The sequence below is a fragment of the Mesoplodon mirus genome, assembly GCF_964341445.2.
Source record: "Mesoplodon mirus genome assembly, chromosome: 15".
Lineage (NCBI taxonomy): Eukaryota > Metazoa > Chordata > Mammalia > Artiodactyla > Ziphiidae > Mesoplodon > Mesoplodon mirus.
The window spans coordinates 73,193,028-73,209,221 of NC_138991.1; the positions used below are offsets into that span (position 1 = coordinate 73,193,028).

At 39.9% G+C, this 16,194-nt stretch overlaps 1 protein-coding gene across 1 annotated transcript in view; it reads right to left on the reverse strand.

Annotated features, from left to right (window-relative positions):
- Positions 1-3,350: 3,350 nt before the first annotated feature.
- The window catches only part of HAO1 (hydroxyacid oxidase 1), a 58,606-nt gene continuing 45,762 nt past the window's right edge, over positions 3,351-16,194 (reverse strand). The window contains exons 5-8 of the mRNA XM_082644583.1: positions 13,492-13,583; positions 6,605-6,763; positions 6,420-6,489; positions 3,351-4,498 (exon numbers count right to left, since the gene is read on the reverse strand). Coding sequence (XP_082500709.1) covers positions 4,428-4,498; positions 6,420-6,489; positions 6,605-6,763; positions 13,492-13,583 — 392 coding nt within the window. The 3' untranslated portion in view covers positions 3,351-4,427. The remainder of the gene's footprint in view (positions 4,499-6,419; positions 6,490-6,604; positions 6,764-13,491; positions 13,584-16,194) is intronic.

Here is a 16,194-nt window from a genome sequence, read left to right on the forward strand (position 1 = left end):
TTCTATAAATGGCATGTGACAGAGCACACATTGAAGCAAATATAAGTTCAGAAAGCATCCTCTATGTTATAAGAAAACTTCAGTCTTTCCTAAACAGACAAACTTTATTTTGTTGCTCTGCAATGGACATGCAATACAGTTCATCAAACAATAAATAAATTATGGATTTTACAATGAAAGATCTTTTCTCCTTATTTGAGAACAAGCCACCACTTCCTTTCATGCTATACTAATCCACCACAGCCCTCTAAAGCTGTTTCATAAATGTTAATGTTTTGGCAAGATAAACGAATGAATAACACAGTAATGACATAGATGCAGTTTGCAAACTGCAGGCTAAGAAGCATCCATACTACTTGATTTATTCCTACAGGCCTGGGATTCTGGGCTCCCCAAGCCTGGTGGAGACAAGGAAGTTTATTTCACACCCACGTTCTTCCACATAGCAGAATATAAGCAAGCTTAAACAAAAGAGATTCTGATTAATTCTGTTAGCAGGCACCAATTACTGCTACATATCTCAGGCATGATTCTGTGTAGGGGCATAAGAGTGATTTTAGCCATGAGGGAAAGATTTGTGAGGCCAAGATGTTACAAGAGTTGAGAACTCATGCCTCATGCACCAGACATGGGTCATACCCATGTTTAACATGACCCACTCCATGTTTAGATTGTTAAATATTTGCCAGCCTTAAAATCTTCACATAACAATGTTGATGTCTAGCTTTTCTTGAAAAATCAGAAAATAACACTAAACTTGCATTTTTGCTAAAATCAGTGGGAATCAGCTTCCAGCAGAAAAAACTGCAAACAACCCAAACATGTAACAATAGGAGAATGAATCAATAACTTGTGGCATGTTCATGCATTGGATAAACATAACTAATTACTGATATACTCAACAACATGAATGGACTTTACATACAAAACAAAAACAGTAGTACCTACTGTATGATCCCACATATGAAGTTCAAGAACAGCCAGAACTAACCAATGGCAATGGAAGTTAACATAAGTTTACTTCTGGTAGAGAGGGTCGTTTGGGGATGATGGAGAAGTTCCAAATCTTGATCTGGGTGCTGATGGTCACATGAGTGTATGCGTAAAATGTTTACACCTCTGACAAATTTGAGCACTTAACACACATCACTGTAAGTACTTTGTGCCTCTATAAGAAATAAATTTCAACAAGAAGAATTAATTGGTTGAAGAAAAAGTGGCCTTTTTAGGCGGGGTGTCATCCATATGCAACAGCTGGCTCATTACATGATCTGCTTGGCAAATAGGAATTGATGCTTCTTGCTCTAGATGAGACCGGTGGTTCTCAAAGTGTGTGCCTACAAGAGTAGTATGAGCCTCACCTGGGAGCATGTTAGAAAGGCAGATTCCCAGGCCACACCCCAGACCTGCTGAATCAGAATCTATGAGTGTGGCCCCAGCAATCTGTTTTAACAAGCCCTGCAGATGATTATAATACACTCTCCAGCTTGAGAAGCACTTCTTTAGGGTACCATGTACATTAAGCACACAAGAAAAGCAGACTTGGCCTATATTAAACTATCTGTTCTCTATTATCCCCTCCCTCAACATATTTTAAGAAACTCAGGAACAGAAAAATCAGTTGTCTTCCTCAAAGAACTTCTTTCAAGTTCAAGTGAGAAAATCTCCCGCAATGGATGTACAACAAACACGCCCCCCTTTTTGTCTCAGACATCAGACAGATTTGGTTTTAGCGTTGTTACAACTGGACTGGAGACACTCTCAAAACAATGTAAAAACAGCTTTATATCTTCCTGATTATGGAAACAACACACATCATGAAGCATTTAGTTATATTATGACTCTGAAGAAAAAATGGATATCTATGTTCAAGGAGGTAGTGTGGATCTGGAGGTCATAAAAGTGTCTAGAAATTCACAAATCAAGACCATTCAGGGGCTTCCCTGGGGGCACAGTGGTTGAGAATCTGCCTGCCAATGCAGGGGACATGGGTTCGAGCCCTGGTCTGTGAAGATCCCACATGCCACGGAGCAACTGGGCATGTGAGCCACAATTACTGAGCCTGCGCATCTGGAGCCTGTGCTCCACAACAAGAGAGGACGCGATAGTGAGAGACCTGCACACTGTGATGAAGAGTGGCCCCCACTTGCCACAACTAGAGAAAGCCCTCGTACAGAAATGAAGACCCAACACAGCCATAAATAAATAAATTTAGAAAAAAAAATAAGACCATTCATCATCATTCTCATAAGACTCACTTAAAATGCCATTTGAAGATCTCCATTTGCTGAGAAAGCTATCAAATTTTTAGCAGCCACAAACTATAACGTAGCCAAAGTGGACATTCTCTGCCAACAGCAAAGGCATTTCTGCATCATTTGGTGGGATCAAAGTAGTGTTTATTATAGACCTATTAACTGATCAATATTAATTGGAAAAGCACAAAACAATTACGTGATATGACAGTCATATTCTTAGTATTTGGAGAAAAATTACATTTCTTTTTATCAGATCAAATAATTCTTTTTTTAACTTTTATTTTTTATTTATTTTTTAAATTTTTATTTTATTATTATTTTTTATTTTTTATAGTTTTGACCGTGCCATGCAGCATGTGGAATCTTAGTTCCCCAACCAGGGATCGAACCCGTGGCCCCTGCAGTGAAAGCATGTAATCTTAACCACTGGACAACCAGGGAAGTTGCTAAATGATTCTTCATAATCAGACCTAGATATAAGTTCAAAAAGAAAGATATATGTTTGTGTCCATCATAGTATTTACAAATATCTCAGCATTTAAAGGAAAAGAGAGAAGGAGGGAAGAAAGGAGAAAGAGACAGACACACAGAGAGGGACAAAGAGAGAGATCTGAGAATAATCAAAGAATATAATAAAACAAGAAGACATAATATCATGGTCATATTTCAAGGTAGTGATTCTCTCAATTGTTTCATTCAGTACTTCACACTATATGAACAACCAGAGAGATGGTGAAAAGACTATTTCAGACTCACTTTGGTTACCAAGTTTACCTATAATCTGTCAAATACCTGGTTGGGGAATAAATGTAAAAGTCACGTGATAAGGGCTTCCTGGACAGTTCGCCAATACAGTCACACAAGACTCCAGGCTCCAAAGGGGTCCTCAAGCATAAGTTTAATATTCTGTTGTTGGCTTGAAATTCTTAATAATCTTATCTTTGAGTTTGTGTTTTATAATAAAGGATGATGGGACCATGGAACACGTGCTGGGGCCTGGGAGTCTAGAATCACACATTATCCCATACACCCCACCCTACCACCCTGCCACCACCTCCCCACATTCCCTGAACAAGTCCTTGGCTGCTGGCTGAACCACCGGCCCAGTGGCAGTGCCACCATCCACCGCCGGCAGGGTCCTGGGCACAGAGGAGTTGGGACAGATCACAGGGTGGTGTTCAAGCACCCGTGAGGATCCCCATGTCCAAGGAAACATGACATTAAATAGCAAAGAAAAGAGACCTTGACAGGATAAGAGAAAAACCTTGAAAGAAAGGAAAAGGTCTTTTTCCTGCTTTTTTGAACAGGGGCCCACATCTTCACTTGGCATGGCCCTCACAAAGCATGTAGCTGGCCCGGCATGTGACTGTGAGTGGAAAGAAGCAAATGAGTAAAGAAGAGGAACTAGGAGGTATAAGAGAATGAATGGGTATGCACAGGGAACAGAGAGGTAGTTCAGGCTCAGAGATTAAAATGGTTGAATTCCACAGTTACAAATTGACCCGATATCTTCTTTTCAAAAATGCTTTATTTCTCTCTGAATAAGAAACAATCTATATCATAAAATACTCAGATATATTCTGATACTAAAGATGTGAATGGAAATCTACATTCAAAGAAGTAGAATAGCCCAGGGTGTTAAAAAGTATCTAGAAAAATCATAAATTACCACCAACCTATCCCAATTCTCTCAAGTGCTATCTCCTCCTCCAGGCACATCCAGCCTTCTGAACCTGTGCTTAGATTTTAAGAACACGGTTTTAGGGATATCCACACACAATGCAGGTTTATAAACAGGGAGATCATTATCTTTTTACCTCTGCACTAGCTACCTCCAATTTCACCCAAGGGTATCTTTTGTTCTGTAGCACGTGAGGCTGCCAGGGGATGACGTTGTCTAAATCCATTTTCAATGTTTTAATTTTTAGAGTTAATATATTTCCAGGATGCAAGTCCATTTCTTTCTAAAAGGTTCCTAGGACACTCATTGAAAAGTCAAAAGCAATGAACTTAAAATAGCAAGGGATTGCTATTTTGTTGGAGAAGAACGACACCCTTTGTATCAAAGTGGGGAATTACAGACTGTGGTCACCCTCTGCACAGTGTCTCTTTGTCAAGTAATACATGCCAAAAAAAAAAATAATACAGATGGGAAAATATTGTGCACTGTCAGATCTTGGAAATGGCCAAAAGATTTTTCCTCACCAATGTCTTGTCGATGACTTTCACATTCTGGCACCCTGAAAAAATAATGCATACATTTAATATGAAATGAATGCAATAATAATCAGGCAGGTAATCGTTTTCCCAAGGAAGGAATGTAAAACTTGACAAATGTAAGGTTTATGATTCAAGGTAGGCTTGCCAAATCTTATGTGGCATGAGACCATTTTTATTACCTAAACAGTCCTTAACACAAAATGACTGGCACATATTTTTATTAATACAAAGAGTATATTCTTTTCTGCCACAGTTAATAGAGAGTCAGTGGCTGAAAGCTCTCTTTTAGGATATGTCTGTAGCAAATTAAAATGCAGAGTGAGGATTCAGAGAATGGCGTTCTTCTCACTGATGCTGTGTCCACACAGCCTCAGCTCAGGAGTGTGTAGCCCACTGATCTCCAGAATTCTATCTGTGGGGACAATCTGAGTGATACGAATCACAGAAAAGGAAGCTCTCATTACTTTCAAAAGTGGGGGAGGTGACAATTGACTCAAGGTGATTCTTTGCATCTAGAGGTCCATTCTGAGTCAAGTTCAGTCACTAGGAATAATGGTGATTATTTACTTGTTCGTTTCTTCAGCAAATATTTGTTATTTAGGTGCTATGCACTGCTCTAGACACTGTGGATACTGCAGTAAAGACAACAAAGATCCCTGCCTCAGGGTTCTTACTTCCAGAGAGGAAACAGAAAATACATAATGCGTGTAATTAAAAAAATAAATTATGTGATATATTAACTATAGAAGGTGTTAGGTGTTATGGAAAAATAATGAAATAGTAACAGGGAAAAAAACTGGAAGTTGAGTGGGTGGAGGACAAATTGCCATTTTAAATATGGTGGTCTGGATGGGGATACTGTGAGAAAATAGGATGTAAGTGTGACTTGAAGGACATGGGAGAGTTAGCCACGTAGATATCTGGGGAAAGAGCTCCAGGTAGGAGGCACGGCCAAGGCCAAAGCCCTACGGCTCAAATATGTCTGACATGGTCAAGGATAATCAAGGAGGCAAATGTGGCCTGGGTGGAATAAGCAAGAGTGAGAATGGGAGGAGCTGAAGTCAGAGAGGTGACAGAGGTCAACCACATAAGACTTTGTAGACCATCGTAAAGACTTCAGCATTTACTCTGAATAAATTGAGAACCATTGGAGGGTTCTGATCGGAAGAGTGATATGACCTGAGTTCATGTTTAAAAGGATAGTCCTGATGCTGTGATCAGAATAGACTGGGACAGGGATGGAAGCAACGATGGACAGGCTGACCCGAAGTTCCCTAGGAAAGAGAGAAAATGACGGGAAGGATACACAGGAAGACCATCACAATATCCAAGATGAAGAAAGATCATGAAGGCTCCAGACAGGCTGGTGGCAGAGGAGGTGGTGAGTAGGTCTCTTTTACAGAAAGCACCTATGTGGATGTGAAGGTATGAGAGAGAAAAGGAGTCAAGAGTGACTTAAGATTTTTGATCTGAGCAACTGAGACAATAGTATTAACATGAACTGAGACTGGAGAGTTGGAAGGTAGAGCAGGTTTAAAGGGGAAAGTTGGCAGTTTAGTTTTGGACAGGTAGACTTTGAGATGCCCCTTAGACATCCAGATGGAGCTGTTGACTAGCCAGTTAGATTTCTTACTCATGTGTTAAGAGAGGAGGAAGGGTTCAATGTAGTGTTCACCCTTAAGGTACTAATAAGACTCACCAAAATATCCCTGAGAAGACGGTCAAAGGTTAAGTGACCACTCTAGACAGCACACACTGTGGAGTCCCTCCGTCCAGAGAGCACTCTGCACTACAGCTGTGAGTATGCAGCCAACGTTAAATTGAATTACACTCCAAATGATTCCATCCTCTTACCCTTCAAATTCACTTCTCTCCACCAAGGAGCCTGGCCTAAAGACACCCAGAAGAAAAGAAGTTGTAAATGAGAGTGCCAAGTCTTACCACTTAGAGCCATGGCCAACCAGAATTCTTCCTTCAGTATCTCAAGGACACCCTGAACGCCTTTCTCTCCCTAAGCAAATAGAAGACACAGATCTTTTGAGTAAGTCAGTCTGAATGGTTTCACAGATTTATTTCACAGTTGAGTCATCCTGTTTTATATATTTATTGCTTTGTCCTGTCATTACCTGCGAAGCCAAGCCCCAAATGATCGGTCTCCCCACAAACACAGCCTTGGCTCCCAGGGCCAGAGCTTTCAGAACGTCAGTCCCCTTCCGTACACCCCCATCCAGGAAGACTTCCACCTTCCCTTCTACAGCCTCCACAATTTCTGGCAGGACATCAATCTGTGGAGAGAAGAGGTCAGTAAAGTGATACTATGCATACTGAATTGTTCTCCAATTCAACTTCCTCAGGCCACCAACCATCTGACAGGGCTTAGAGTGAAAGAGGCTAGGTTTAGAATCAACAGTAAAACTCCTAAAATAAAAGAGGTGCAAATGCTAGTAACAAAAAAACAACTAAATTTGGAACTGAGTGACTTATTTTTCTATCAAAGTCCAAGGGTTTTATTCTATTCCTGATATTCAAATTCAAATATCATGATCCAAAAAATATATAAACACAATTTATAAGCACATAATGATCTTAAAAGATACAGAGCTGTTTTTTCATTAAACACATAAATATAAATGAATTATCTTGCTCATATAAATTATTCTGAACATTATTTACTCACTGAAAAAATCAGTTGTTAAAATTCATACTCAGATTGTAGTAGAAGAAATGGTATATAAAAATGCAAACACCACCAGTCACAGAAAATCTTAGTCTCTGATTTTCCCATCCAAAATACAGGAATATGTACAATAATGTAGCAAATATATATATAATAATATAGCAAACATCCAGCTGTACATTAGAGAACTCTCCCTGAAAACATTTTTCTTGCTTTTAAGGAAAATGACCACATGAACCTTGAAGATCCTCATCTTGATTGGCAATTGATGATAGGCTTATATCAGCACTAGAGAATATAAGATCCTCATTGAGGTCAATCTGGTAGATTGCACTATTGTTCTTAATTCTTTACACCACTCTGAACCCACTTTTTCCAAGGTCATTGGTAGTGTTTCCTACTAAAAGAAACAGAGTGCGCTTGCCACTCCTCGACAGTGGCCTTGGCCTTGCAACCTACTTTGGCCAATGACACTTGAGCAGAGGTGGCAGAGTTCCGTTTCTGGACGTAAGCCTTAAGAGACCTCATGCATTTCAATTTTCTCCTGCACCTTGCATGAGAGGAGAATCCCCCAGGCAGTGCTTCCACTTTAGCTGAGACCCAGAGAAAATATTCAGCAAGCAGAGCTGTCCCATCCAAGCCCAGCTGGACTTGAAACTTGGAGCACAGCCATCTAACCAGTATCAAATCTAGATCGGCAGACCCCCAGTTGACACAAAGATTCATGGGAATAAAGACTCTGTTGATTTAAATCAATGAGTTTGTAATCTTTTGTTTTCTAGCTCGTAAAGTTGGTTAATAGCCAATATTTTTAATAGCTAGTAACTGATACAATTGGCTACTTTGATGTGAATCTTTGCACTTGAGGGTGGAAACAATCCTCAAGGTGACCTGTAGATCAAAATCTGTAGAAATTATCCACTTTCATCCCCAAGTATTTAAATATAAAATTAAGTCCATACATTCAAGTGCAGTTTTTCTAGAAATAATTGTGCTGAAATCACTCAAAAGCTTTCCCACTTCTCCCCTAAATTTTTCGAGGCTCAACTTAAAGAGAGTTTTGTGTAAAAGGTTGAAGACCAAACCTGACTACAGATTTGGAGGAAGTGAAGGCAACAGTTGGAACAGGGCCCCTAAAAACGTTTGGCAGGTAGTGTGATTTTCCCCTTTTCCTTTTGGCTTTTCTGCCTGGCCAAACATGCTTTGGATCCATTTACATATGTCCCTTTACCTATACATAGTCCTCTTTTTACAGTCAGGCAAGTTACATCAACATATAAATGCTACAATTTCCAAGTGATGATGCAAGCTATAATTAAGCATATTTCCCCATTTGAAACCAAAACCAAAGAAAAATATTAGCTAGCTCGGGTTCAATACACATTTTCACAGTCACGCAAATCAAGTCTGTTTAGGGTATTTCCAATGCCCAAACTGGCCTAAAAAATAAACTAATAAGGATACTTAAAATGTGAATCCTGGGTTATAAAATGAAGTCCAGATTGGTGTTTCCTGTGTCCTTGGACAAGGATGTTCTATCCATAGCTGAGCATTTCTATCCTCCCTTTCTTCTTTCTGGAGCTGCAGTTTTACTGTGTATATTTTATGCAGAATAATTCTGATCAGAGCAGATTAAATAAGTACATGTAGTAGAAAAATCCACTATCTTATGACTGTTCTTTTTCCCTTTTTTTCAGCTTGCTACACATCCAAGAGACGATTCATTTCATCTTTTCTTTCCTTAAAGGTTCTTTAGACAACTAATTTCAGGCTTATCTCCAGCAGAGTTTATCTACAGGAAAATACAGTAAGATTCCAATGTACTACTACTCACTCATCCGTCCATTCATTGATTTTTTTTTAACATCTTTATTGGAGTATAATTTCTTTACAATGGTGTATTATTTTCTGCTTTATAATGAAGTGAATCAGCTATACATATACATATATCCCATTCATTGATTTATCAAACACTTTATTGGTTACCTGGCAGATTCCAGGCACTATGCCAGGAAGTTTAAGGAATCCAAAATTAATCCCACATGGATCTGACTCCCAAAGAGCTCCCCTCTTTCCTGTTCCTGCTCAAGGTACACACTTCCAGGGCCTCCCTGTCCCACAAAACTTCCACTCCCAGGGGGTTTCTATCTTTCTATCTTCTTACAGCATCCAGTCCTATACTCTTGATTTCCAAACCAAAGCAGTTGAGCACAAACAAAAGCAGATAAAGCCAGAGGTGCTTTAGTTAACAGTGAAGGAGACAGATTCCAGGCCACTGCCCACAAGTCCTCCTCTGACTCTCTACCCATCACGCTTCACCAGGCAGCCCTGGATGGGGGTGGGGGTGTGAGTTCTACTAAGCACGTTTAGAAAATCACTGGTCCATATAGGTCTGACGATTGTTTGCAACTGTAAAAATGGCTGCAACTATTTCCTTCCCTATCTCCATTTCCTTGCAACATGACATTTCCACTCCTCCATCATGAGGGAGAAATGGGGCCAGAAGAGTCTATTTCCTCATCCCTTGAATCTAAACTAGCCTTGTGACTTGCTTTCACCAATAGAACAAGAGAGAAGTGACAGTGTGCCTGTTCTAAGCCTAGAGCTCAAGAGGCTTTGCATATTTCCACTTGCTCTCTAGGAAACCAGGCCACCTAATGTGCTAGATGTGAGATGATGCAGAGTCATCCCTGCTGATGTCATCCTACACTAGTCTGCCCTAGTAAACCCAGCAATTGACAACATACTCATATGAGTGAGCACAGCCAGGACCAGAAAAACCTCCCAGTGGATATCAGCTCAAATTGCCAACACACAAAGTTGTGACATGAATAAATGGCTGTTGGATTTTAGCCAGTAAATTTCAGAGTTGTTGTTACACAGCAAAAGCTAACTGATATATCAAGTGTCTCTCAAAGGTAGAATTTCGTGAATCCCTTTCAGAAGGAAAAATGAAAGATCCCATAGAATATGCCCAAGGACTCAATTTTAGAAACACTGATTTAACAACCCAAAGTTTATTTTCTGAAAAGGTTTTACAGTTGAGAATTTTCACTAGAAAAGAATGTCACATTTTTAAGTTTAAGGTAGTTTGGGTCCAGTTAGCATCAAAACAAAAGTGAAAAAATGAAAAAAGAATTCTCCTAGGGTTCAAAGACTCTAGAGAATCTGTCTTTAGACCCTAGTTTGAGATGTTCCAGTAATGTGGATTTTGGAAATTGATTTGATTCTGCCATATCATTCTCTAATTACTCCAAGACAAGTCTGGGCCACATTATTACCTTCAGGGTAAGGATCTTAACATGAACTTATTTTTAAACTCTTTGCTGTAGCAGGGGTCTGGCAGTGGTTCTTGGTAGCATTGCATTAAGATGGACCTAAGTCAAACTCCTGTTCTAGGACTCTTAGTGATAAGTATTTTTCCATACAAAGAAACTCTCTGATTTATAGAAATGTAGAAATCATATAATCCAGATGTTTTATTTTTGCAACCAACACAATGTTATGAAGAGGCTCAGGCTGAAAAGTTTGAGCAACTTGCTCACCCAGCTCTCACCCCTCTGAGGAGGCAAGACAAGGACTTGAACCCAAAACTCTGGGTTCATTTCAATGCTCTGCCAGTGAAATCATGCTGCCTCTTTGGCTTTGAATTACGATGTCACAGAATGTGCAGGAGAGCAAGTCCTTCTTTGTATCTACTGAAAAGTTCTACACCACAGCATCCTCCATGCCTTTTGCCACACGCCTCAAAACCACCAAACTGAGAGAAAAACACCTTCACTATAAACTCAATCCTGTTTCACATTCCGCTCATTGTCATGCACCTTAAATTTGCTCTAAAGTAGGAGGCAAAACTCAAGCAAGCATCTCCTCTCATGCACACATCATGCAAAGGGGAGGGCAATTGTTTTTCTTAAAATAGTCTCTGAGACCACAACTCAAAAAACCCTTTTAGATAAGTTTCCATATCCCCTCAGCCAGAAGGAAATAAATCACACCATTCAGATATTTTTCCCTTAAAATCTAATTAGATTTGATTTCAGTAGATTTAAATTTTATTTTTAGAAAACAAACTGAATTTGGCCTGCACATTAAGTCTACATCTTCATACAAAAGAGAGTCATAAATCAGCAGAAAAGCCTTGAACTGTGACTATCTTCTCCTTGCCCAAAGGAGCTATTCACTCTCCACTACAGGCAATGTTTAATATCACCTAAAAAGATGGGTCTTTATAAGTAATGCTGAATTGGAAAGAGCTGACAGCTTCCAATTTTATGATTTTAATTATTGACTGCATGCAAAGACTTCATTCATTCCTATCATTAACCCATTAGTGCTTCACAAAAAAGTCTGAGTGCAAATGAGTATACCCAATAGCCCCCTGTCATCATTCAATCTGCCCTAACCTACACAGCATCCATGGCTTTAGCTAAATCAGCCTGCTAGTTTAATGCAACAGTAATCCACTACTACTTTACTAAATTATTTGAATAAATTCAAATATTCATCCCAATTAAAGCCATCCCCTATTAACCATGACTAAATGGTTCTGACAAAAGGGGGAGATGCATATGATGATACAGCTCAGAAATGATGGCCTAGGGCCTCCCTGGTGGCGCAGTGGTTGAGAGTCCGCCTGCTGATGCAGGGGATGCGGGTTCGTGCCCCGGTCTGGGGGGATCCCATATGCCGCGGAGCGGCTGGGCCCGTGGGCCATGGCCGCTGGGCCTGCGCGTCCGGAGCCTGTGCTCCGCAGCGGGGGAGGCCACGGCAGTGAGAGGCCCGCATACCGCAAAAAAAAAAAAAAAAAAAAAAGAAATGATGGCCTAGGAAATCCATCCACATTATTTTGTAGATACATTTTTATTTAAGTTTTGTTACGTTGCTAGGTTACTTTACCTACGATAGATAATTGAGATTATAGAACACTAATGTTTAAAGGCACCAAAGAAGTAATCTAATTGATTTTTAAACTTTAAAAGATGAAAACACTGAAATTTGGAGGGGCTATTGAGTCCTTCTGCTCCATAGCAGGTCAGGCCCTTCTCTCTTTCCTTGGCTCTCATAATTATGTGGGCCACCTCATTGATTTTCCTGACCCCCGTAATGCCACAGTCCAATTTGTGATACTCATTGCTGCTAACTCAGGGCTTTGTTATTGCATTTTCAATGACTCATAATATTAAAGGACCTCCTCCCAGACCTCTCCTAGCAGGTGCATTTCCCAGGACTCCCGACTCCTACCAGGTAATGCAAACAAAATGGATTCCTTGGTATTCCCCAAACACATCTCACTCTTTCCCATTCTACTTTTAGACTCACACTCGTAAAAACAAGGGTCCACATGAGAACAGAGCAGAGGTGAAAGGCACCTGAAATCCCAGTGCCTCATCTAAAAGAATCTTGGTCATGTTCCCACAAGTGGACAGCATGTAAGAGGACCCCACCCCACTCCACCTACAGCTCCTGGCCTCCATTTTAGATCACGGATCCATGACATCCACCCCTAGATATGTGTCTGCCTCCATGACTTTTGATCCATTTCTGGGCCCACCAATCCTTGGTCTTAAAATCTACCCCTGGTTGGACTCCTTGGCTCTTGGCCTTTTTGGAGCTAATTACTCTCCTTTACAGTTTTAACTCCACCCCACATCATTCCAGCCAGTTTGATTTACTTTTATATCTGGATTCTGGACCCTGATTTTCCTAACACAGTGTGTACAGTGTATACAAAACATAGACTCACACTGGACCTCCTGGGTAGCTATCAAAAATACTAGTGCCTCTGCCTCCCCTGGTCCTGCAAGATTCTGATGGATGGATGTAGGGTGCAGCCTGGGAATTAGGATTCTTTACAGTTTCCCAGGTGATTCCAATATGTAGCCAAGGTAGTTCACATCTCCAACAGAGTAGCTTGTTTGCAGCAGACATCTCCTCACCTGGACCACAGGATTTCTACCTCCTTTCCCCACCTGCCCTCACTCTGCAGTTCTTCAACTCCCACCTCCAGGAAACTCATGGCATAATCTTTTCTTTCATACTCCAACTTATAATATACCTATTGGTATATTTATGAATATAGGAATAATCCCTGCCCACTAATGGCTGTGTATTTAACACAGACTTTTATAAGTTTACAAATAAATAGACTGAATAATGATCTAATTTAGGTAGTTACTTGCCAGTAAACTTAAAATCTGAGCTCTTACCTATATTCATACATATTTTACCTTGCGTGTTCACACAAATATATATACACAAGGAAAGGCAGTCATAGAGATAGCCAAAAGTGGGATAGAAATGGGAATTCCAGTTGAAGCATCTGCCAAAACTCACAGTGGCTGGCACCCCATCGAGCTGTCGACCCCCATGATTTGACACCAAGATCCCGTCCAAACCATGTTTAACTGCCTCCCTGGCATCATCACCTAGAAAGAGCAAGACAACCATTGTATGAAAAAGGCAACTTAATAAAGGCTTCAGTTCTGAGGCCAAAGCATCCCAGTCAAAGGGAGCCTGACCTCATACATATGTATCATTTTTTTTTTAGGAGTTTATTAATTAATTTATTTATTTTTTCTGTGTTGGGTCTTCATTTATGTGCGAGGGCTTCCCCTAGTTTTGGATTTGAGGGGACCAGTCTTCATCATGGTGTGTGGGCCTCTCACTATTGCGGCCTCTCTTTTTGCGGAGCACAAGCTCCAGACACGCAGGTTCAGTAGTTGTGGCTCATGGGCCTAGTTGCTATGCGGCATGTGGGATCTTCCCAGACCAGGGCTCAAACCCATTTCCCCTGCATTGGCAGGCAGATTCTCAACCACTGCGCCACCAGGGAAGCCCCATACATACGTATCTTGCTTGGAAATTTTAACAGAGAAATACACCCAAGGGTTAAATCTGGAATTATAGTGATGGCTTCTTTGGCAAAAAAAGGTTAACACTTAAAACAATTTAATGATGAAATAAAATTATCAATAGATAGCAAATTGACATGCAGTTAAATGTATTTATCCTGAAAAGTGAATACTCTTGCTAAGTAATTTTGTTATTAACAAGATCATATTATTTAGCATTTAATATAAATATTCATCTACAATTTGAATAACATAAAAGAACATACAAGTAGCAAGCACTTTCAGTACAACAGGTGATGAATAAGTCTATTTCCAAAACATTCCTTAATATGAAGATATAACGTTTGTAATTATTTTAAGTAATAGTGTTCTATAATTAAATGTGTTTTGCCCATTGAAATACACAAAAAAAGTAATATTAAAATTATATGCTACACCTCAAACCATGCTTATAATCATGCTACACCTCTAATCATGCTTCAAAATATATTGGTTTCTGAAAATATAGTTTTAAATAATAGATTAACATTTTCTTAAATCAGTTTCCAACTTTTTTTATACTTTATATTTTAACTATTATTTTCAATATTCTCCCAATAAAAACCATTTTCTAACAGAATTATGAAAATAACACTGGTTCTCCAATTTAACACTCAAAGATAGCCCAATGTTGTAGTGAAATCAGATTTTGGAAACTTAGCAGATAGATACAGAACATTGTATATATTTATAAATTCAGCAATGGAGATCAAGGGCAGACCTGACAAGAATAATAAAAAAAGATTCACAGGAGAATTTATAATTCTGATTGTTTGAAAGTTTTATGCTAAATCACTATTTTCCAAACTGTGTTTCATGGAATACTGCTTTCTAAATATTCTCATTTTTCAAAATAATGCTAGAAATATTTTTCTTCTAAAATTATAGGTACATGGAAATGTTAAACCCATGTGGTATAGACTGAATATTTCTGTCCTTAAAAAAATCACATCTTCTAGATTGGTCCAAGATAACAGAGTAGAAGGATGTGCATTCACTCCCCCTTGCTAGAGCACCAGAATCAAAACTAACTGCTGAACAATCATCGACAGGAAGATACTACACATACAAGGACAAAGGAAGCTCCACAACAAGATGGTAGGAAAGGTGCAATTACAATAAAATCAAATCCCATAAATTCTGGGTGGTTGACTCACAAACAGAAAAACAATTATATCATAGAAGTCCACCCATGGGAGTGAAGGTTCTGAGACCATCAGGCTTCCCAACCATGGAAGGAGGAATTCCCAAAGAAACAGGCTTTGGCATCTACTGGGATTTGATGGCAGAACTTTGACAGGTCTGGGGGAAACAGAGACTCCACTCATGGAGGGCACACACAAAGTAGTGTGCAAATCAGGACACAGGGGGAAGGAGCACTGACCCTATAGGAGACTGAACCAGACCTACCTGCTTGTGTTGGAGGGTCTCCTGCAGAGGCAGGGGATGGCTATGGCTCACCGCAGGGACAAGGACACTGACAGAAGAAGTACTGGGAAGTACTCCTTGGTGTGAGCCCTCTCAGAGTTCACCATTAGCCCCACCAAAGGGCCTGTAGGCTCCAGTGCTGGGTCATCTCAGACTGAACAACCAACAGGGGGGAACTCAGCCCCACCCATCAGCAGACCAGCAGATTAAAGTTGTATTGAGCTCTGCCCACAAGAGCAATGACCAGCTGAACCCACCACCAGTCCCTTCCATCAGGAAGCTGGCACAAGCCACTTAGATAGCCTCATCCACTAGAGATCAGACAGCAGAAGAAAGAAGAACTACAATCCTGCAGCCTGTGGAACAAAAGCCACATTCACAGAAAGATAGACAAAATGAAAAGGCAGAGGACTATGTACCACATGAAGGAATAAGATAAAACTCTAGAAAAAAAACAACTAAATGAAGTGGAGATAGGCAACCTTCCAGAAAAAGAATTCAGAATAATGAAAGTGAAGGTGATCCAAAACCTCGGAAAAAGAATGGAGGCAAAGATTCAGAAGATGCCAGAAATATTTAACAAAGACCTAGAAGAATTAAAGAACAAACAAACAGAGATGAACAATACAATAACTGAAATGAAAAATACACTAGAAGGAATCAATAGCAGAATAGCTGAGGCAGAAGAATGGATAAGTGGCCTGGAGGACAGAATGGT